We start from the raw sequence: 24,460 nt of genomic DNA, 5'->3' as shown, positions 1-24,460 counted from the left end.
ATTTTGTCTTGTTTCTGTTCTGTGGTACCAGCTATTTCAAGTGAGCATTGTAAAAGGTTTTGGGTAATAATGTCATTACTTTCTGATAGATCAGCATTGTCATCTATAATAAGATGTTTAAATCTATTGATTAGATTTAAACATCTTATTATAGATAAGATGTTTAAATTTAGTTCGTGTTGGAATATATCTTTTTTAATGTTGAGTTTGTGTGCATCTATGTTTTGCTTTGATCTCCGAAACATTTTTCTTCTTTCTTTTTGGCAGTTTATTTGGATTTTATTGCATACCATACAATGATCACTTCCAATGTTGGAAGTGTTTATAACAGAGCAGTCTTGAAAGATGTTTTTCTTATTGCTGAGGATAAAGTCAATTTCACTAGTTTTTCCATTTGGACTTTTCCATGTCCATTTTCTATGTGTTTTTTTCTTGAAAAAGGAATTCACGATATACAGGTTTTCTTTTTCTGCAAATTCCATTAACCTTGCTCCTCTGTTGTCTCTCATGCCATATCCAAAATTTCCCATTGTAATGGGAGACTTTAATGCTAGAATTCATATGAAAGTCTCCCATTACAATTCTGAAATGATATTTTCCTTCATTGTAGAGTTGGGATACAACATGATAGAAGGCTTCAATTTCTTCATCAGTATGACTTATTGTTGTTGCATAGACTTGGATGATCTTAAGAGTGTATTTTTTCGAGATTTGAATAACAATACTTGCTATTCGATCGGATACACTGTCAAATTCTATTATGTTGTTCTTCAGTTTTTTGTTGATCAAGAATCCAACTCCACTAGTTCTTTCCTTATCTTGGCCTCTATAATATAGTAGGTCTCCATTTTTTAATTGAAGAATTTCTTCACCATTACGTCTAACTTCGCACAGTCCAAGAATGTATCATTTTAGTCGCTTTAGCTCTTCAGTTAGCCATGCTAACAATGGTATGTTGTAATATATAATTAATATTTAAATATCACATGCAAGTACCATGACAACCATCATTAGGCCACAGATTTTGTTAAAATTACTTAACAAGTGCAAGGAAATTGTCCTGCTTCTTTACAATATTTTTTTTTAAATAATGTAATAAATATAATTTTGATAAAAAAACTAAACCTACCTGAAAACCTGTAATAGTTCTGTAGTAAGGATCTATCAATAAGGAAGCCAATGAACAAGTTTGTGCAGTGCGATCCCAGCCATCAGAACAATGCACCAAAACACTAATTCCATCCTCTAATGCCTACAGAACAGCCAAACAAGAAAAATGACTGCATCATAACACATCACATAACAATTATGACATAAAAAGTTTCAACCACTGATATCTTAGTTACTAAGATAATTATTAATGCATGTGAATATGTTTAATATTTTATATATTCTGAATGGGATTAAAAGCGGTTTTTTTTTTTAAATACACCAAACCTTAGGAATGCAATCTAACATTGCCATAAGTGATTGATTCTGGACCAAGTTTCAGGTACTGCTGATGTCTCTTCCCTTCAATTGATTAAGCCAGTGCACATCACCAATCTGTTTCCTTAATTTATCATAGTCCACTGCTATGTAAGTAATTCCACACATCTCTCTTGTTCTGTGAAGCTTGTAACTTCCTATGTAATTCCCCCCATGTTAAAACCACATAAGCACTCTCCCCAACTGCAAAAGATAACTGTCCATATGTAGCTCAAGGAATTCAATCTCCTTACTTATAATATTTCATGCTTCCAGTCAATGATGCCATAGTTATTATTATCACCCTCCTGTTAGTGGAATATTTAGTGGGATGTAGCAGCATCCCACTAAATATCTAAAATTTGTGCTTACTGCAACCTCACATCAAATGACCTCAAAGCCATGATTACTACTGCTGTCTTCAAGTTCCACATTGAAAGAACACAATTCTTCTGAAATCATTAGTAATGCTCTATCCTACTCTTCTTTTCTGTCTTTCCAAAAAATGCTATGACCATCACATTCTATTCCCATGAGTACGCCAACCTCCATTAACCACATCTCACCAATGCCAATGATTCATGGACTGACTAACTATACGAGGCCAAACTCTGCACCCGTATTACTAATACCCAATGCATTGTGTATAAGCACAGTAGCTTTTCTCTGGTCTCCCTGCCTTTCCTTCCCACAATTCTTTACCCATCATTAAAGTCTTTTTGACTTTGCTGCTCCTAGTGAGGCCATTCATGTATTCCTATCTTGCCTTCCTTTTTCCATTATCTCACACCAGTTCTGGTATCTTACAATCACAGTCCCACTATCTAGTTCCCATTTCACTGACTAGATGCACACTCACCTCCTCCTATCACAATCTATCCACCTTCACACTATTACTTTCACTCAATTTTTTTATACATTGTTCTCACCCAAGAAAAATTTGCAAAAAATCTTTCTTGGGTGAGAACCCTATAATACATTTTGTATACAATGGGTGGGATAAGGATATTTTTTTTTTTTATTTTATCAACTATATATATTTTTTGTAATTTTAATTATTATTATTTTTTTTACTTAGTCCAGAAACCCCACTCTAGAGACCAAACATGGAACTTTTTCAAGCCACTAAGGCTACCAATAAGCAGGGCAGTGGTGGTCTCACACTGGGCAATGAAATTCATTTCCCACCTAAAGACAATGGCAAACATTGTCTTTAAGTGCGGGATTTGAACCAACAGCCTGTTAATTGGAGAGGCTAACCACTCAGGCACCCAAGGCCAGCAGTTTGCTACAAATGTAGTTCATTTGCAGCAAACAGTTCTCTCCTGACCTTCAAATTTATCTCATACTTCCACATTCTAGGTATCATACCATTCGTGATCATCACTCTTCTCTTTAGCTCTCTACTATGATTACCTTGGCAATACACTCACAATTCTCTCTCTCTCTCCCACACACACATACACTCTTCAACTTTACTGTGTCTAGCAACACTTGCAATCCCATGCTATCTCATTCACACTTCCTCACAAATCATTTGTTCAAACAAGCACAGCCAACTAAGGTATGTATGTAAAAGAATGAGAGAGAGTGTGTTCTTCTACTTCCCCTTCTTCTTCTGGATAGTTTCCTGTTTTGCAAGCTGAAAAATCTGAGTTTCCAGTACAAAAAAAAACTTTCACCTCCATACGAGATCAGCTAACTTGCCTTCATTGAAAAGTCGAAAAATAAAAATAGTTCACTCCTACACAGGATTCAAACCCAGGGTTTTTCCAACTGAAGGGCACTTTGATACTAACTAAGATACAGAGGCTATATAACAGATCACATGAAATAACGGGAACTAACTGAATAAGTTTCCCATTATTTCATTGGATATTCTTGTATCCATTTTTGAAGATTTAATATGAATGAGATCATAAGCACAAAAATATCATTGAACTCTTAAGAACAAAGCAATGTCATTTTATAATAGAATGTACTATGACAACATTATGTAATGAAAATTTATTTTATTTTTTTTATGTGAATCCCACCAAAGAAAGGTAAATTATTGCACATTAGTACTGTGAAATATGAATGTCTCTTCAAAGAAAGTTGTGAAGCCCTTTTACACTGGCCTAATTTGAATAAGAATGATTGCTTCTCTCCCAAAAGTTGGGAAGATTCTTATCTTTTGTAAATATCAGAAGTAAAATTTTAATATGATTTCTCTAGCACATGGCAACCACTATTAAGGTCAACTGATTGTTGTACTTGCACTCCTGTCTCTTTGAAATGCTTGATATTCCGCACACCGACAATGTACTGTTAATTTCAGTGTGAAATATTTATGTTACTGTGTTAAAATTTTTTTTCTCCCATGCCTGTAGTGGGATCTGGATTTACATCCTATTAGTTGGAAAGCAGGGATGCTATCTACTTGGACAACAAGGCCCGCAAATCCTCATCACTGCAAGAACTCACTGTGGCATTTTCACAATTTCAGCAGCATTATGCCAATTTCAGGTTAATTTCTACATCATTTCTGAATTTCCTACTCTTCCACCAAGTACATTCACACCTTGCCTTCCAAATTTTGAAACATTATGATTCACAAGACTTAACTTTTTGCCCCACTCACTTATCCATTCAGATTATTCATGCTCTTCTACAAAACCACAACTACTGCTCTACTCCTCATAGTTCTCTCCAGCTTTGAATCATTTGCAAAAAAATGCATATTCCCTCAAATCTCTTGCTATTTGAGAGTCGCTTATAATTAACATACATAACTTACTAGGTGTGAAAGGAGGAGGGGGGGGGAGAGAGAGAGAGAGAGATATTCATTAAATAAATAACTATCATTACACAGACTTTTCATGGGGTTCAATTATCAAGGAGAAGCCCACACTACTCACTATTAACACAATATGTTATGACTAAGCACTCATGATATTTAATCAGCCTATGCGAATTACACAACATCTAGATTTGATCCCTTATTTACTCACCTTGTCATGCACTGAAAAATGTCTTCTGGATCTATCATATAAAACTCCTTTAGTAACTTAAACATTTCTATCATTTCTGCCTGTCAACCATATTTTGTAAAACCTATAAACCTTCTATTCAAATTATGTAGAATAATCCATAGAGAAAAGTGACCATTTTGGGGTCATCTCTGGATCCTTTCAACCACTTCCTCATCCATCATAATACAAGTAACTAAACCCATGCCCAGCAGCAGTCCAAACATACCATATAAAGAGGAATAATAACTTTCTTAACCATACTTTGTCAGCAATATCATTAAAGTAATCATTTGAGCTATTCTGTCTACTTTATACAATATTATTAAATTATTATTATGTGACATAATAATAATAGTCTTTGGACTCCAGGGAGTCCAAAGACTGATTGAAGGAGGGCACCTACTCTACAACTCCCTGCCTCTACCAATCCACCACCTGCAACTACCCTCATCATTCACACCAACGCTATCTACCGCTGACCACCACCACCACTAGTATTTCTACAGACAATCACAAACATCCATGTCCATGGCAGGATTCGAACCCACAATCTTTTGGCTGGAGAGTGGATACGCTAACCACTCGGCCAACCAGGCCGGTAATATGTTCTCCAAACTTCAACCTACTATTATCCTCAAATATCTTGACACATTAATTTCTTGAAAAATCCAGTTCCATCAGTGTAAAATATCTAGCAATCTTTTAACCCCAAGTGCATAACCTTACAATTTGTCAAGATGAACTGGCAACTATTATCATTTGCTAACACTTGTCAGTATATTAAAAGAACAATGCAGGATTGCTAAATCACTTTTATTAATCATTAGCAAACTAAATGCCCCCCCCCCCCTTTTCCTCCAAATTATTCTGTTACATATCAGCACTCCAATATTGTCATATCTAACATTTCATGCTTCTAAAGCACTTCTAACTGAATCAATCCCTACATCAGCATTTCCCAAACTTTTCCAATGACGGAACACTTCACAAATCCTGAAATTTTCACAGAACACCTTGGTTATTTTGTAACATATTAATTAATAATTAATCATTAATTAATAATTAATTAAACATAAACATCATTAAATTAATTTGTGCTGATTTTTGACATATCCCATTCTGATCACCAAAAAGTACTTATGAGTGAATGCAGACTTTTTCTCCTGTGTGCTGGTAGTTTTCTCCTCTTTTTGTACATCCTGGAGGTCGCTCTGTAAGCTGGTTGGTGGTGGATGACTCACTATCTGTTGCATCATAAACACCTTCAATAAGAGATTTCTTAATACCAAAATTAAACAAAGTCCCTCATCTGTTATTCATATTAAAATTTAAATCTGCAGGCCTATTACTTTTAAAAAATCACGGCACTACGGTTGCAAAACTTTCACCCTACAATATGAACTTGCAAAGAAAGCATTCAGTATTACTAGATTTGAGAACCGGATATAGACTACCTTGATATTCAATTTTAGTGGAAAAATTTTCTTTATACTTCCTTGCTGCTTGGTCACTGACATTTGCTACACAGATGTCATTTCCTTTAGTTTTGAGAACAGAGGATACCCATCCATTGTTATAATCTGCTTGCAGGCAATTTTTATGACCAATCATAAACAGCGGTATTCCCTTTCCCAAATGTTGAAAGGTTTCGATGTGTGAAAATTAATGATAATTCATGAATACTTCTACATTTAAAAATACACGGCTTGGTCACTAACATTTGCTACACAGATCTTATTAGGCGTTCTGGGTCTTAGCTTTTCAACATATTCATGAATATTATTCTCCTCAGAATATTTCCTCTATAAAATATTTATTCATGAGAAATGCTTAGAAAACTAAAATGACAAATTCCAAGAGAACTTCTCATGGAACACTTATTCACCTTCCACTGAACACCAGTGTTCCGCAGAACACAGTTTGGGAAACCCTGCCTTTGGTCTTTTTATGGGTAGCATTCCTACTATCTTGGTATTAAATACCTGTTTTGCTAACCTTTCCTCAACCATTCTATTTAAGTAGCTATACCACCTTAGATTAGCTCTGCTGACACATTCTTGAATGCTAACAATGTCAAGTTCATTTCCAATATCTTTTTAATATGATTTTGCCATTGATACCATTGGTTAACTTCCCTAAGTGACACTAGGGTTGCTGAAGCACACGGCAGGTGATTTTTAGCTGTGATAAAAAAAAAGTCTTTTGGAGTTTTGTTGTTATATAGTGTGTTATTTTTGGGTTACTGAGAAGGTGAGGTCGCAGTCAGCAACATTTGCGGTGGAAGAGAAGATAAGTTTTCGCTATCTAGTATAGTTGAATATAGCGTTTATATTTATATATATTTAGTGTTTTTATATATATATATATATATATATATATATATATAAACACACACACACACACACACGATACAGTGTTTATATATTTTTTTTAGCGATTAGTTTAGTAGTTACTTGGCAGTAAGAATGATGGCGGATGCAGCTGCAATCACAAATGACGTGTCACCAAGTCCTCTGCCATTTAAGAACTCTATTATATGTAACATAATAAAGGACTTTGCAGCACGCAGTGTTTGCAGCATGTATGCTTCCCAAGATTGGATATGTGGTGGGTGAGAAAAAGGGGAGTGCGCATATGCGCAAAATGCAGGCAGTGGGAAAAAATCAATGAATTAGATATTTCGATAACTGACCTAGTTGCTTCAGAGATGAGTAGTGTGATAGGAGAGAATGACGACCGAAATATGAATGAGAAAATAAGAGTTGGGAGTGTGGAAGGCTTGAATGACTGTGAAGTTTTCAGAGATAGTTTTGATTGGGTAAATGAATGGCAAGTAAGAGTGACTAACTTACAGAGAGGGATAGATGAGCTGAAAGAGGAGGTGGAATGTCTTGTGAACGAGATGAGAAGTATGAAAGATGAGATTAGGAGAATGGAAGAGATGAATGCAAGGCGAATCAGAGTAGGAGTGAGAGAAAGTTTTGGGAATAATAGAAGAGGAGAGTATAGAAGCAGTAGGAGAGAGGGAATGAGAGAGGGGTATGGGAATGCTAGATGAGGAGAGAATAGAACCAGTAGAAGAGCGAGAGAGAGTTATGGAAATGATAGGGAGAGAATGGAAACAGTCAGAGAGAGGAAATGCGAAGGAGTGCTGGAACTAGAGATAGAGTGATGCCAAGACAGCAGTTAAGTAGGGGAAACACAGAGAGAAAGGGTTAGAGGAGAGAGAGAGAGAGAGAGAGTGAGAAATGCAGGTGAGCAATCAAGGAACAGAATGGTTAGAGGTGTGATGTATGAAGACTCGATGATCTCAGGTGTACAAGATGGGATGCCAGAGGTATGTTTGCCTGGAGGGATGATAGAAAACGTGGCTATGGCAATTAAGAGAGTGTGAAAGGATGGATGAAATGATTGTGATGGTGGCACAAATGACATGAGAGACAAAGTAAATCAGGCAGCGAGAGATCTGAGATTCTTGTTTGAGGTTGTGCAAACGAAAACACAGAGAGGAAAGATTGTGTGTGTGTGTGTGTGTGTGTGTGTGTGTGTGTGTGTGTGTGTGTGTGTGTGTGTGTGTGTGTGTGTGTTGCCCAGGTATGATAGTAACGAGTTGAGCAGAAGAGCAGTAACATTGAATAGCATAATAGCCAGAATGTGTCAGAAGAGAGGATTGGAATATGCTTGGAGGGTGCTTGAGAACAGAGGGGAACTGTATACGAGAGACCGCTTGCATTTGAATGAGGAAGGACAAAGGTATCTGGAGAGATTGCTATTTTCTGAATGAGTCAGTGTGTCAATGCAGAGAAACTAGAATTCCCAAGGTGGATGGTATCAGGGGTGGCCTCTTGTGGGAATAGGTGCTTGGGGGAAGGGGGGATGACATCAGGTAACACCGAGTCCAGTGAGGTCGAGAGGGGACAATGATAGGTATAGAAGCAATGACATTTTATGCTCTATACTAATGCCAGGAGTATCCGAAATAAAGGAGATGAAAACAAACTGAAAACAAACCCCAACTCAACATCACCAGAGTTAAAGATCGGTACTATCAACGTAAGAAGCCTGAATGGCAAAGAAATGGAGCTAGCTGAGGAATTAGATAAGTACCAGATCGACATAATAGGGGTGAAACAAAAAAGACCAAAACTGGTGAGATCTTTCTGAGCAATAAATACAAAATGTTATATTCAGGCAATGAAAATCAAGGAAAAGAAGGAGTAGCCATAGTATTCAACACAAAATACGAGGCTAATCTTCTTGAATGGCAGTCAGTCAGTCTCAAGTAGAGTAATGTGGGCAAATATGAAAATGGGGAACTGGACAATGAGACTTATTTGTGCCTATGGTTCCACAGAAGGTTCTACAAACGTAGAAGTGGAGGAATTTTTTGAGGCTTTAGAAAAAGCAACTGACACAATGAAAAAGGAAAAGTTGGTAATTGTTGGGGATCTAAATAGTAGAGTAGGAAATGATTGTGAGACATACAAAAATATTTTGGGAAAATTTGGAGAAAAGAGCAAAGCTAATAATAATGGCAAATATCTGTTGGATTTCTGCTCAGGACATGGACTGGTTATTACTAACACCATGTTCCAACATAAAAAGGTGCACAAATTCACATGGAGAGAAGAGGCTAGGAATAAGAAAAGTCTCATTGACTATGTTATTGTTGATAGTGATGTTTTCTCCCTGGTGCAGGACACCAGAGTGTACAGAGGATTTGAAATTGGAAGTGATCACTATTTAGTCTTGAGCAGGATAAAATTGAATTTCATATTGAAAAGAATAACATGTAAGAAAGTTTTAAAGCGAATAAAAGTTGAGCAGCTCTCAGATGTGAACTGTAGACTAAAATACAGAAATATTATTGAAAAGAAAATGAAAGAGTTTGAGAACAGGAATCAAACCTTGGAGATGCAGTGGCAAACTCTGAAGGAAACATTGATTGATTCTGCCAGAGAGGCATGTGGTGAGGTTGTGTGCAAGGATAAAAAAATCAGAACTCCCTGGTGGACACAGGAAGTTAAAGAGGCAGTGAAGGAAAAGAAGAAAGCATATCAAAAGTTCCTGGCAAATAAGTCAGCTTTTACTCTTACAGAATACAGAGACAAATGTAAGAAAGCTAAACAGTGTGTAAAACTAGCTAAACAAAGGTCATGGGAGGACTTTGGCAAGAATATAGAAAATAAATATCAAGAAGGTGGCAAAATATTCTGGAGGTTGTTGAAGAAGCTTAGGAATGGAGGAGAGAGTGCTGTAAAAGGAATTAGAGATGATAAAGGTGAAATGAAAACAGGAGAAAAAGATATCCTTGAAGAATGGAGTAATTACTTTGAAAAACTGCTAAATGAAACAAGCAGTGATGACAGCACAGTGATAAAAAACACTGACCAGGCATGCAGTCAGGAATACATATCCATACTTGAAGTAGAAAAAGCCATCAAAGGCTTGAAATGTGGAAAGGCAGCAGGAGTAGATGATATTCGACCAGAAATGCTGAAGTATGGTGGTATAAGAGTCTTACAGTGGCTGCACTGCATAGTTCAGAAAGCCTGGACAGAGGGACGAATTCCCGATGATTGGAGTAGAGCTCTCATAGTACCCATATATAAAAAGGGAAATAAAACTGAATGTGAGAATTACGGAGGTATTTCCCTACTGAGTGTTCCTGGCAAGATCTATGCAAGTATACTTGAGAAACGGTTGAGAAGAATTGTGGAAGAAAAGCTTGGTGAAGAACAAGCTGGATTCAGGCCAAATAGAGGCTGTCAGGATCAGATCTTCACTTTACGACAAATAGTCGAGAAAGCATGGGAATATAACAAAGATCTGTATTTAAGTTTTGTCGATTTGGAAAAGGCATATGACAAGGTTCCAAGAAAGAAGCTATTCAATACGCTGCAGTTATATGGTGTCAATGGGGCATTATATCAAGCAATACTTAGTCTTTATTTGAGTTGTGAGTCAGCAGTTAGAATTGAAGGAAGTACAGGAAGATGGTTTAATGTTAAATCTGGTGTGAGACAAGGATGTACATTATCCCCTCTGTTATTCATTATCTATATGGATCACATTATGAAGAAATGTGGTATTAAGCGTTTGTTGTCAAAATTGGAGATGTTAATGTCAGCTCTTTGCTTTATGCGGATGATGTTATACTTCTAAATAAATCCGCTACAAGTCTGCAAGATTCTCTGACTAAATTGAATAGCTGTTGTAATAGATATGGTATGAAGGTCAGCAATAAAAAGACAAAGACAATGAAAATAGGCAGAATCATTGAAAATGTCAACTGTGTTGTGAATGGAGAATCTGTGGAACAAGTAAAACATTTCAGCTACTTAGGCACAATTTTTACTGAAGATGGTAAACTAAATATAGAAATAGACAACAGAATCAGCAAAGCTGGTATCGTGGGAAGTCAATTGAATAAATTCATATGGAATAAGAAAGAAATTAGTCGGAACACTAAATTAGCTGTATACAAGACTGTGTTCAAACCAATTTTAACTTATGGATCTGAGAGCTGGGTCAGAAGTAAAACACTTGACCAAAGACTAGAGACCGCAGATATGAGAGTCCTGAGAAAGATCAGAGGCGTGAACAGATGGCATCAATGGCAATATCATATTAAAAATGAGGATATTAGGAAAGAACTTGACACTGTCAGCATCCAGGAATGTGTTAGCAGAGCTAATCTCAGATGGTATGGTCACTTAAATAGAATGGGAGAGGAAAGATTAGCAAAACAAGTGTTCTCTGCCAGGTTGGCAGGAAAACGACCCAGAGGAAGACCAAGATATAGGTGGATCGATACGGTACAAAGTGCCTTAGACGATAGAAATATGAGATCTGATAATGTTGGAGTCTTGACAAGTAACAGACTGATTTGGAGGAAAATTGTAGATAGGAAGTTAGTAATGATGTAATTTTTTCATGTAGTACTGTCATATCCTGTACACCCCTTGAGGGTACATGGCAGGAATTTGATGATGATGATGATGATGATGATGATGAATTGGTGACGTTAATAGCATCAGCCTGGCCAAAGATTATTGGGATCTCCGAGACATGGTTGACGGAGGATGATATAATAACAGGAATTGAAGTGACAGGGTACAGCATTTTTCGTCAGGACAGGAAAGGAAAACGTGGTGGTGGAGTACTGCTTATAATAAGTGATGACTTATGTCCTCTAAGAGTGGAGGCTTTGGAAGGCAGCGACACTAATAGTTTTGAAAACATATGGTGTGAGGTAGAAGTGGCCAAGGTAGGATATTTAAACATCTCCTGCTCCCCAGGTGGGGAGCAGAAGATGTTTAGGCAGTTGAGCTTGGCAAGGGCAAGAAGAATGATTGTTATGGGAGATTTTAATAACAGCAGTATAAGCTGGGAAGAGGAATATGCATGTAGTAATAAGGGGATGGAATTTCTAGAATTTTTGAGGGACAAATGTCTTAGGCAACATGTAATAAAGGGAACAAGAAGTTCAAGAGTTTTAGATTTGGTCATAGCATCAGAAGAGCTGATAATAAGTGAGATGACATCTCTCCAACCAGTTGGAAAGAGTGACCATGTGGTTTTGACTTGGAAGATGAATAGACATGCAGATATATCAAAGAAAATGAAACGCACGTGGAATTATAAGGCCAGTGATTATAATAGCTTAGGTATCAACTAGGGGCAGTTCCATGGAGGGCAGAATTGGAAGGGCAGGATATCATTAGTGCTTAGGAAATTGTGAAAGGATATTTGTTAGCAGCAATAGTAAGCTGTATTCCACGAGTGAAGAAGCAGACACAATTTGGTGTAAAGTGGATGACAAACAATATCAAACAGGAACTGCAGCTGAAAAAGAGATTATAAGAAGAGATATAAGGAGAGAGGTGGAGGGCAGATACACGAAGAATATAAGATGCAGGCCAGGAGAGTGACCAGTATGGTGAGGAAGGCAAAACTGGAATATGAGAAGAGATTGGCTCTAAGATCCAAAGAAAATCCTAGGGAATTTTTCTGCTATGTGGCCAGTAGGAGGAGAAATGATTGTGGAAGAATGACATTGCTGGATAAAAATGCGAATAGAGTGACTGATGCAGAGAACATAGTGGAGTTGTTCAATGAGCACTTTATTGGAGTATTTCATCCTGGAGAAGAAAGGTCTTAATACCAGAGGGATAGGGCAAGTTCAGGGTTTAGAGGTGCAAGAGGAGAGTGTGTTCCAAATACTGAGTACTCTGGATACCAGTAAAGCTGTGAGACTGGATGGTATTTTCACCACGGGTTTTGAGAGAATGTACTAAAGAACTGACAGCTCCATTGACCTGGCTCGTCAATAAAAGTCTGGCTATGGGAAAGGTATCCAAGGAATGGAAGGAAGGTAAGATAGGGCTGCTGCACAAAGGTGGTAGCAGACTGGATGCGTCTAATTATAGACACATCCAGTCTGGATGTGTTATAGACACATCACATCTAATCTCGGAGAAATTAGTGAGGGAATATATACAGCATTGGGCAGATGAGGGTAATGTTATTTGTGAGAATCAACATGGATTTATTAGGGGGTGCTCTTGCTTTAGTAATATGATTGCCTTTTATAATAAAGTGACAAGAGCAGTTGATGAGGGAAAGGCATATACTGCCATTTTTTTAGATTTTGCAAAGGCGTTTGAGGGTGCCATATGATAAGCTGATATTTAAGTTGCAGCACATGGGATTAGATGTCGGGTTAGTTAACTGGATTCAGAATTGGCTGTCTGATAGGTATCAGAGAGTTGTGTATGGTGGGGCAATATCAAGGAGGCAGAAGGTTACAAGTGGTGTTTCACAGGGCTCAGTACTGGGACCTGCATTGTTTAACCTTTATATCAATGATATTGTCAATGGATATTGCAAGAGGATATTATTCAGTTGTTTGCGGATGATGTGAAGCTGAGAAGGGTTATCAGTAATAGTGCAGATGTGGCAGCCCTGCAAGAGGATTTGAATAAACTAGACAGATGGGCAAATAAATGGAGTATCGGTTTAATGCAGCAAATGTAAAGTCTTGAAGTTTGGGAACCATCAATGGGAGGATGCATACTCAATAGGAGGAGCTAGATCTGGTGGTGATGATTGATAGAAAACTGAAATTCAGGGAGCATATTGCAAAGGTGGTGAAGGTAACCCAGAAGATTGCTGCAATACTGAAAAGGACGCTGACCTGCAGAGATAAAAGAGTTATCGTTCCATTGTATAAGACCTTGATCAGACCACACTTAGACTGTTGTTCTCAGGTTTGGTCCCCAGGATTTGAAGGGGATAATTAACTGTGGAAAGGGTACAGAGATGGATAACAAACATGATTTCAGGACTGTACAATGTTAGTTACGAGGATCGACTGAGGGAATGTGGACTGCAGAGTTTGGTGGATAGAAGAAGGAGAGGTGATTTGATCGAGACTTTTAAACTGTGAGAGGCAGTTACAGGGTAGACATTGGGGAGTTCTTTCACTTGGTCAAACAGTGGGAAGGAGCAATGACAAGGGCCATCCCTGGAAGTTACGAAAGGAGGCTGTGAGCAAGAGGGTGAGGATTCGTTTCTTTGCATGGAGGGTAGTTGAACCATGGAATGCATTGCCTGAGAGAGAGAGAGAGTGGTTAGAGAAGGAACGCTCAATGTGTTCAAGGAGTAATATGATAAACTTTGTGTTTTCAGGAAACACAAACTTTGTATTTCCTGATCTCCCACGATGAGTCTTTTGATTCCATGGAAGCCTGGATAATAATAATAATAAATTTTCTCAGAACACTCATATCTATGATTATTAAATCACTTAAGGAACTGAACAACGTAGATACGAATATAAATTAAATTACACTTTAATAAATATTTCCGATATTTCGGCAACGTCACATGGCCATCTTCAAAAGGAACTTACAAAAAAAGGCACGTGCACGTAGGCACTACAACACAGTAACTGAGAATGAAGAGATGAAGCTATTGTTCTCCTAAAAGTCCTGATAGTGCCCTCTACCTGGCTAAGTAGGTGTTCTTGGCCGTTGGGCCGAAGGTCTAATGATGTAAGCCTCCCAAATTTGGGGCAGTCGCATACAACCAAATTTGTTGTGGTTTGGAGAGTTTCTTAGGGCTGAGGCCGCTTCCATAAATAGTCTTTCGAATTTCTATTTGCTACGGTGTATTACTATAGCTTTCTTCAACCGTATTCTGTGGCGTGTATCCAGAGCATGGTCTGAAAGACCAGGATGGCTGTACTCGTGAAAACGGATGTAGTCCTTGTGTTCAGAAATTCTGATATTCGCTGTCCTGCCTGTTTGACTAAAGTAAGACACTTTACAGCTGCAAGGGACCTGGTATATACCAGGTAGGTCTAGGGGAAGTGGTTGGTCTTTAGTGGAGCAGATAAGGGATGCCAATTTTCTGTATGGCCTGTAACAGGAGGTCAGGTCATGTTTTTTTAAGATTTTGGTAATTTTTTACGAGGTGCCACGGATGTAGGGAATGGTGATGGATTTAGAGTAATCCTTGTCGTGGAGGGGGGGGGGGGGCTGTGGTTTGTAAGTTTTAATATTTTTTGGATTTTTTTAGGGGGGTAGCCATTGGCTGAGAAAGTGTTGAGAATGTGATTTAGTTCAGTGTTTAGGGCCATGTCGTTAGAACAGATTAGTTTAGCCCTGTTGTATAGTGTTTTCACCACTCCATATTGTTGTGAAAGGGGGGGGGGATTGTTGGTAAATGTATCTGCCTGTATGGGTGGGTTTTCTATAAACTGAGAAAACCAAAGTTCCATCAGGCTGGCGGGTGACTAGTGTGTCTAGGAAAGGGAGGCTGTTGTTTTCCTTTTTTTCCACTTGATTCTTGGGTGTTGGTTGTTTAAGTGTGAAGAGACCTCAATAAAGGTCAAAACTAGTCTGGGTAGTGGCCCTTCCCTTAATGCATAACATTAGACATATCCGCAAGGAGATGTGTTTTGCATTATGGGAGATACTGAGATAGGAGTGATGTTGGCTTGCTCCACCTTTGCAACGAGTCGCCCGGTGTTGTACCACCTTACCCCCAGTCCTGAAGATACTTTCAGGCGCAAACTTTGTTTGCTCACACTTGGATAAAGGATTAAACTAAATTTATTATTGTTTTCTTCAGAGATTGCCACTAAGACATCAATGTTTGTTTCTTGTTTTCAATCTGTTTCCTTTTTTCTTCAATAATGTTTGCATAGTCATCTACAGTTCACCTGTAAAAGCTGCACAACTTTAATTCTTGTTAAAACTTTCTTACATACTTTTCCTTTCAATGTGATATTCAGTTTTATTCTACTTAAAACTGATGGTCCCTTTTAATTTCAAATCCTCTGTACACACTTGTATCCTGAAACCAGAATGAAGATATCACTATAAACAATGATGTAGTCAATGAGGCTTTCTTGTGTCTTCTCTCTGTGAACTAGTGCATATCTTTATGTTGAAACATGGTGTTAGTAATAATTAGTCCATGTCCTGATCAGAAGTTCAGCAAATACTTACAATTATTATTAGCTTTGCTCTTTTCTCTGAATCTTCCCAAAACATTTCTATATGCCTGGTGGGATTCATTTCCTACTCACTGTTCAGATGTCCAACTAGGACAATTTTTGCATTTTTTTTTTTATGTCAGCTACCTGTTCTAATGACGAAAAACTCTTCTACTTTCTCCACAGAAGAACCTCTTGTTGGACCATAGGCACAAATAAGTTTCATTGACCATTTCCCCATTTTGAAGTTTTCCCCTATAACTCTATTTGAAACTGCCTTCCAATCAAAAAGTGATTTAAATTTAAATAATGCATAAATTAAACAACAGCAGTCTAAGAACAGAGTCCTGTAGCACATCACTACTCACTTGGCTTTACCTTCAAAGCCTATACGTAGCAAAATAACTCTTTGGGATTTTCTTTAATATGCCAACTTTCTTATAATTTTATTTGGCTTTACTTACTATACTACTCCCTATTTCTTGAACATGCCTTGTACTGCTCACAATCAACGGCAATATACATACTCTGTTAATCACTCATCCTCTTATCCATGTCACTAGCTTCAAATCAATTTATGACTAGCTTCATATTTCTCTCGATTTGCTCCAATTTATGTGACAGGGTACTGTGCAGTATTCTGTCAAATGCCTTGCGATCTCGCTATATATCATGGTGTAGCTGTTCCCTTTATTCAACTCTTTTGTAACTTTGATGTAGAAATTGAGTAAATTATTAAATCAAGACATAACCCTTCACAAACCTATACTCTTTTCATAGAGTATCATTTCCCATGCACCATTTCTTAATTCTGTTCTTAACCAACTTTTCGAATATCTTAACCACTATACTCCTGAGATACTGAATAGACTATAATTTGAAGAGCCATCTTTATGTGATAGAACTATCTTGCTCTCTTTTCTAAACCTTTAGAACCTTTCCTGTAACATATCAGATGATATCCTCAGCTATTTCGATAGGCTGTATTTCACAATGAAATTGTATAATATCCTGAATACCTTAATTTCAGCTACATTTATTTTCACACTGGTCATTGCCATACCAATCACTGCATCATCGGCATATGGATGATGCAATTCTCACAAAGTAATCATTCAGTAATTTAAGAATTTCTTCTACCTTCTTCTACGATCTTCACTTGAAGTTATCCTTTCATAATCATTCTGACTTCTACTCACTACGTAGCAAAATAACTCTTTGAGATTTTCTTTAATATGCTAACTTTGTTGTAATTTTATTTGGCTTTACTTACTATGCTACTCCCTATTTCTTGAACATGCTTTGTGCTGCTCACAAGCTTGTTGATAAGCTCAGTTTTTTATTAACAATGCTCCTTGGTTGAAAAGACATGAATCTGAATCTTATCAAGAATATATGTAAAGTTTTTTACCTTGGGTGTACTATATGTTAAAGATACCAAGAAATTTAATAAACTTGGTTTTAATCCCCCCCACCCCAAGTAAGCAAACAAGCAAGCATAATATAAGTTCTGCATTACTTCAACTTTGGTATTACCACCTCTGGGTCTGGCTCCCACTGATGAGACCTCAATAAAGGTTGAAACCGGTCTGGGTAGTGACCCTTCCCATAATACATAGCATTATACATGTCTGTAAGGAGATGTGCTTTGTATTATGGGATACTTAGGCAAGTGATCAGAGCTTATGCTACCTTTTCCAGGCATTGCCTCAGACCTGAAAATACTTCAGGCACAAACTTAGCTTACTTAGGGAGGGAAAAAAAGGATTAAAACCAAGTTTATTAAGTTTCTTGGTATCTTTAACGTATCAAAAATATAGTTGCCAGTTGGGCAATTGATTAGCATATCTCCTCTCCAACAAACAGGCTATGGATTTGAATTCTGCCATTTACGTAGATGTTTGTGAATGTGTTTAGGTGGTAAATGAATTTCATCACTCAGTGTGAGACTGCCACAAAAAAACTATAAACTTTTCAATTGAAGCAAGTTAGTTGGACTTATGTAATTCAGGTTTTTATCCTGTAAAACAGGTAAACCATAAAGAGAATGTACTAACATATACAAAAATAATAACACTGGACTCAAAGCCTGAGATGTTTCAGCTGTAATTCCAAGCAATCCAACCTGCTGATCACATTTTTTATCATCCTACCAGCCTTTTTTATCCCCAGCTCCTCCTTAATGGGGCTATACATCAGATACTACTATCTTTAATTCCTGACCATTTTCTGTGCACTGCTAACACTGCTCGATAATAAATCTCCAAATTCTCTCCTAAGTTTGTCATAATCATCAGCTGCTGTAAGTTTCACGTCCTTTCCTAACTCAAAATTCTACCCACCCACCAAGTGAAGACTGCACAATTACTTGATATTCAAAGGCAAAACTACTTTGGTTGTAGGCAAATTCTCTGATGTTACCGCAAAATTCAGCAGCTAAAACCCAACTTTACTTCCTTCACAGGCTACTTTTATCACAATTCCATACACAAGAAGCTGGTCAATCTAAAGTGCATTAGTTCCCTGGATGAGTAGAATGCTAATTGCTAATCATAAACAAAAACTTGCTAACAGTGGATAATTGAGGATCTACACTCTTTAAAAAATACAAAAGAGAGTGTGTTTCAAAATACAGTTGAAGAAGGAATTAATATTATTGTTATTACTATTATTAACATCAGACCTCCATGAAGTCAAAAACTCAATGCAGGTGTGTAATAGTGTTTACCACACACACACAAAGCTTATCAAACTGTACATTAAAATCATTCAATGTTTCAGCATTCACAACAACACTTTCAGGCAATGCATTCCACTCACCAACCACTCCATGCAAAGAACCTACTGCTCACTCCTTGGCTCACACCCTCTTTATAGTTTCCAGGGATGGCCTCTTGTTCTACCCTCTTTCTCTTTATTCACGAGGCTTTCCAAACTGCATTCCCTCAATCTGTATTGATATCCACATTTCAAAGACTAGTTCACCTTTATGAATCTTCTCTGGACCTTTTCTAACATACTCATCACCATGAAAACCAGGATAACAAATCTGTGCACAATAATCCATATGGATATATGCAACTGTTTGCATCAAACAGTTGGATCATCAAACTGCAAACATTTACACATCTCCAGTTAAACAACAACAATGGCCCCAAAACAGATCCATGCAACATACCACCAGAGACGTTCCTTTTTTAGGATACTGCATCCCCCACATAACTTCCTACCTAGTCACCTATCCAGCTCACTAATCTGTTATCCAATCCAGTCTGTTTCAATTTATTTAACTAGTCTGTTATCCAAGCCTATCCATTTTAATTTATTTAACAGCATGTCACGTGGCAATCTATCAAAATCGTTTGCAAAATCGAAACATCACAGCATATACATCCCCCCTGTCCAATATATTCACCACCTTGTTATAATACATAAGCAAATTTGCAAAACATGACTTCTCTTTAATAAATTCATGCTGACAATCACAGAGAACACTGCTGTTATCAACCATTTTTATAGTTCTCACTAATATCTCTTGAATACCTTTACCAAAACTCTACATATATATGTGTATATAAGGGGGGGGGGGGAAGGATTCGCTGTTAGGTGCCGTACTGTCTGTGTAGAGTGGATTTATCACTCCTGAAGGATAAGTAACTTTTTTTGTATTTTAGTTGAAAATAGTAGGTTAATTATTGCAATATTTGTTTTAAACAGTGTGACTGAACGAGCCATTTAATTTGTAAGTAAACCTAGTATTTTTTTTGGTTTAAATACGATATTCGGTATGGCATCAATACATGATAGTGCAATGGCAGCAAAGCCCACGTTGCTGGGTGATTTGAATTTGCTGGATTTTGTGCAGTGCAGTATGTCTGAAATGTATTCATCGCGAAAATTAAAGGATATATGGAAGGAAATTGAAACTGGAGAAAGAATGTGTATTAAATATTAAAGTTACAGATTTAATTAAATAGCAAAGAGCCAAAAAAATGGAAGCATGAAGTTGAAAGGAAACTGATAACAGGAACATTAAACATACTGATACTTCAAGGTAAAGTTGAGGAGTTAGTGGATATGATGATGAAGAGAAAATTGGATGTTGTAGGTTTGCTTGAGATAATGATGAGAAAAAAATTTTTTTTTTGTTTTGTAATGGGGTAGAAGCAAATAATATGCTTATAAAGTGTGAAGGAGTTGGTGAGAGGTCAATGAGGCTTATAAATAATAGCATGGTCAGAAATGGTGGAAAAGATATTTGAGAAGCAAATGAAGGGAATTATCCAAGATAAGAGTATAATCATCTTAATAAATCTTAATATACAAGTCAGAAGCAATCTGACAAGAAAAAAAAATTATGGCACCATTTAATTTCAGTCAAAGAAATTATGAAAGAAAATTATTATTTCTGTATGAGAAACAGCTGGTTAAAATCATAAGGAGTGATGACAAAAATCTGTAATACATTATTTCATCCTTGATAAAGAATGGAATAGGGAAGTGAAGGATATCAAAGTTTTGTCATTTATTGGCTTGGATTGAAAACAGTCTTCTTACTATACTCATGTAGTAAGAAAAAGAAAGATAGCAAGCTTAAGATGTGGATGCAAACAGAATAACATATAGCAAGAACATGAGTCTCCAATCAGATGTTAAGTCTTAAGAGTTAATGACATAACATACATGAAAAATGGGAGAAAGTTCAGTAATGGTTGGAAGAGCAAAGTGTGTGGAAGGATAGTGGAAGAAAAGGTGAGGGGTGGGGGATAAAAAAAATAAAGCATTTAGAAAATTTATGACTAGGTCAAATAATGATAGATTTTTTCCAATGAAAGGGATGCAAAGAAAATAGTTAATGAAGAAGAGAAAAAGCAGAGTTGAATATGTCATTTGGAGAAAGATATTAATGAGAATAAGAAAATATTATATCAAATAATGAAGAATTGAAAAAGTGGTGGAGGGGGGGGTTAATAAATGTCAATCTAATGCCAGCTGGAAGAGAGTAAGATGTTAAGGCAGTGTTAAAAATCTATTTAAAACAAAGCTGATAAAATGAAATGAGTACACAAGTCAAATATGGAAATGGTTCTCAAGGAGATTGAAAAAACACCAAAGAATAAAAAATCTCTGGGCCAGATGATTTGTCCATTGATTTATCAGTATCTAGTAATTTAGGATCATAATGGTTCAGTAACATTTTCAACATCTTTAAATTAATCTAGAGCAAGAAGATGATTGGACAAAAAAAGTTATCATCCAAACATAGATGACTGGATGAAAAAAGTTATCGTCCAAATATACAAGGCTGGCTCAAGAAGAGAGTATATAAAAACCATAAAGTAATAATATTAGTGTGTCAATATGAAAAGATTTATAAAAGGATAATGGCAACAAGATATGACAGAAGAGGTTTTAGAAAAGGGAGTCAACCGTTGATTTGATTCTACTGCAAGGAAAACGATGATGAAACACTGGGAGTTTGGAAAATGTCTATTTATGGCATCTGGATTTGGAAAATGTCTTTGTAATTTCAATGTGGGGGGAGGTAATCTGGAAAAATTTGAAAAAGATAGGCACACAGAAAGAAAAAAATAATCATCTTCTTTAATATGCACCTTAAATTTCATAGTGGTCTTAAGACTACATTGGATAATTTGTAATGATTTAAGCTTTACAGTCAGTTCTCACTATAGCAAATGCTATTATAATATACTTGGTAATGATATTATATATGATGTATGCTATTAAAATATACTTTGTAATTTGTAATGATTTAAACTTTACAGTCAGTTCTCACTATAGCAAATGCTATTATAATATATTCAGTCACACACACACACACACACACACACACACACACACACACACACACACACACACACACACACACACACACACCATAGTGAGGCATCTTATCTCCATTGATGTTTATTGTGGTGATGAACACTAAATATTGTTAAATCAGGAAGCAAAGCAGTGGTATTTGATGTTAAAATAATTTGGGTACATTCAGAAGAAGAGCAACAGAATAAGTTACAAAAATGGAGCAGTGTAATATTTTTATATATCAAGAGCAATAGGAGTGAGAAGCATGTTTTTAAATTAGGGGGGAAATGTACAAATGAATGCCATTATAGTTGGCATCAAGCAGTGAGGAGGACTGAGCATTTTAAATTGGATAGTGTGTAACGTCTGATTAAATTCAGATCAGGAGATATTGAGCAGAATTTCACTGGACCAAGGTTTCTTTAATAGTGTACATGATCTAATTTGAGATAATGAAGTTCTATTTAGGTGCAAACTTTTAAAAGAAGTTACTTTTGGTTACCTGTTTTTCTTAGCAGCAGAAACATGGAGGATAACATACAGCAATATAAATAGAATATAGAAAATAAAAGTGAAAGATTTGAGAACAATGCTAGCAAAATAAGAAATATGGACATTATGTGCATTGCATCCAGAACAACTGGCTCTACTTACATTATTTGAACATAAAAAAAACTTACTAAACTCCTTAAAAAGAACAATCCCACCATCCCCAAACCAGATTATACATACACCATATCCCTGCCCTACATTAAAGATAAAGATAGTCTCGCTTCTATAAACAACACAAAATTAGAACAGTCTACAAACATCTGGACATGTCCACCTTTCTGAGATGATCCTCTCTCCTTCCTAGGTGTCAAACAGTATCCCCTATCAATGTAGGATCTGACCACCATGGTAAGAAGTAAGGAACATAAAATATATATTCAGTATGAACAACTAAAAGTGGACCAGTGCAACATGCCTTGGATGAATACCATTTCATCAGATGGAAAAAAAAGCTAGGCTACCACACAGAGTCCTTTTCAAATCACAGAGACCATTCCTGGAAGTGGCTCATGTTCTACAGAATCCACTGAACTGCAATAGATGGTTCTATAGATCTGGTGCACTGCCCTATTCTCCTGTTCAGCAGTAATTGCAGAATATCATATCAGAGAGCAAGTACTACCACTGTCCTCCACACATGACTATCCTTGTTCTTGGGGTCATTTTATTCCCAGTCTTCACTATGTGTCTGTGTGTGCATGTGTCTGTCTGTCTTTAAAGTGCCTTTGATAATGCTAGCTTCAGCTGGAAAAATGTCATGTGTAATAATTAATTTAATTAGTAAATTAAATATTTTCATTTCGGTTTCAAATAGTTTTTATTTCAGAAATTTCAACATGATCAGTAGCAGCTATCTAAACCTCAAGATTATTTCAGCTTACAAAACTACAAACGGTCTAGCTCAGTTTTTAGGCTGACACCAGTCATTTGATTCTTAGGAATAACTTTAGATGGCATCAAAGCATCTTCAAATAGTAATGACAGTAGCCTTTGATTGGAAAGAAGAGCTAGATTAAAATACCACCTAGGATGCAAGAACCTTTATAAGGGCTTTCCAACTGAAGGTGAGTTAGTCAGGCATGATAAGCAAAACAGCTAAACCAACCAGAATACTTGCAATTTGCAGGCATAATAAACTAGACTCACAGCGTTAGTTGCTTTGGTCATAATTCAAAACACCCCAGCCCACATCCATCCAATTTGAATAGTAGTGACTTCTCAAATGATGGAGTCGATATACTCAAAGTATGAGAAAATGGAATATCAAAGTACATCGTATTTCTGCCCCTTCCCCATCCAGTCTTATGACATGCCCAAATGCATTTTAATCCCACAGTTCCTAATAATGTTCTAGTTTTAACTTAGTATATGTGCTACGTGATATGAAAAATAGCAACTGTTAGGGTATAATTAGTCAGTTTTAAATTTCTCAGTCATGCTTTAAAGACTATAATGATGCTATAAAGAAATTTATAGCAAATTATCTGGTATTAGTTGTATTTATTCAGTTCAATTATTTTACCATGGTTAATGTCTACATAGATATTTATGGGGAAAAAAAAAAACATCAATTCCTTTACATATTAAGAAGAGAAGAAATTATGCTAATTATGGATTTCTGTGAGTTTAAAAAAAAAATTCATTCTTTTCTTTACAGATACTAATGAAAATATTTACCTTTGCAATAAAGACTGATGCCTCCATTATTGCTTTGACATGTTTCAACCAACCACTGGCTTCTAGTCCACTGAGAAAAGCATTCATCACAGGTACTTTTAATTCACAAGCTCAATGAGAAAAAAAAAAAAAAATTTCTTCAGTACTTGAAGGCACAGTTCAGATAAGTGAAAAATTTCCTAGAATGAGTTTATCTCTCTCTCTCACTCACTCACTCACTCACACACACACACACACACACACACACACACACACACACACACACACACACACACACACACACACACACACACACACACACACAGAGAGAGAGAGTTTGGATAAGTAAAAAATTCCTAGAATGAGTTTGTTATATACCGTAAAACCCCCTTTTTTTTCACTTCAGGGGACTGATGGAAAAAGTGTAAATAGCAGGAAA

The 24,460-nt window shown here is 36.6% G+C and overlaps 1 protein-coding gene across 6 annotated transcripts in view; it reads right to left on the bottom strand.

The window, feature by feature from the left end:
- Window positions 1-24,460, bottom strand: part of Mtmr6 (Myotubularin related protein 6) — a 401,631-nt gene that overhangs the window by 154,970 nt on the left and 222,201 nt on the right. For all 6 annotated transcript variants that reach the window (XR_016548365.1, XR_016548364.1, XR_016548366.1 and 3 more), the window contains 2 exons: window positions 24,043-24,152; window positions 1,130-1,252 (listed from right to left, as the gene is read on the bottom strand). Coding sequence is in view for 3 of the 6 variants with exons in the window: in XM_090393272.1 (XP_090249398.1) it covers window positions 1,130-1,252; window positions 24,043-24,152 (233 nt within the window). In the remaining 3 variants the exon portion in view is untranslated. The remainder of the gene's footprint in view (window positions 1-1,129; window positions 1,253-24,042; window positions 24,153-24,460) is intronic.

The sequence above is a fragment of the Typopeltis vanoorti genome, chromosome 5 (assembly GCF_054136105.1).
Source record: "Typopeltis vanoorti isolate ZY-2024b chromosome 5, IOZ_Tvanoo_1.0, whole genome shotgun sequence".
In the NCBI taxonomy this organism is placed as follows: domain Eukaryota; kingdom Metazoa; phylum Arthropoda; class Arachnida; order Uropygi; family Thelyphonidae; genus Typopeltis; species Typopeltis vanoorti.
Note: the sequence above shows the minus strand (reverse complement) of the source record. Positions and strands in the feature narration are given on the sequence as shown.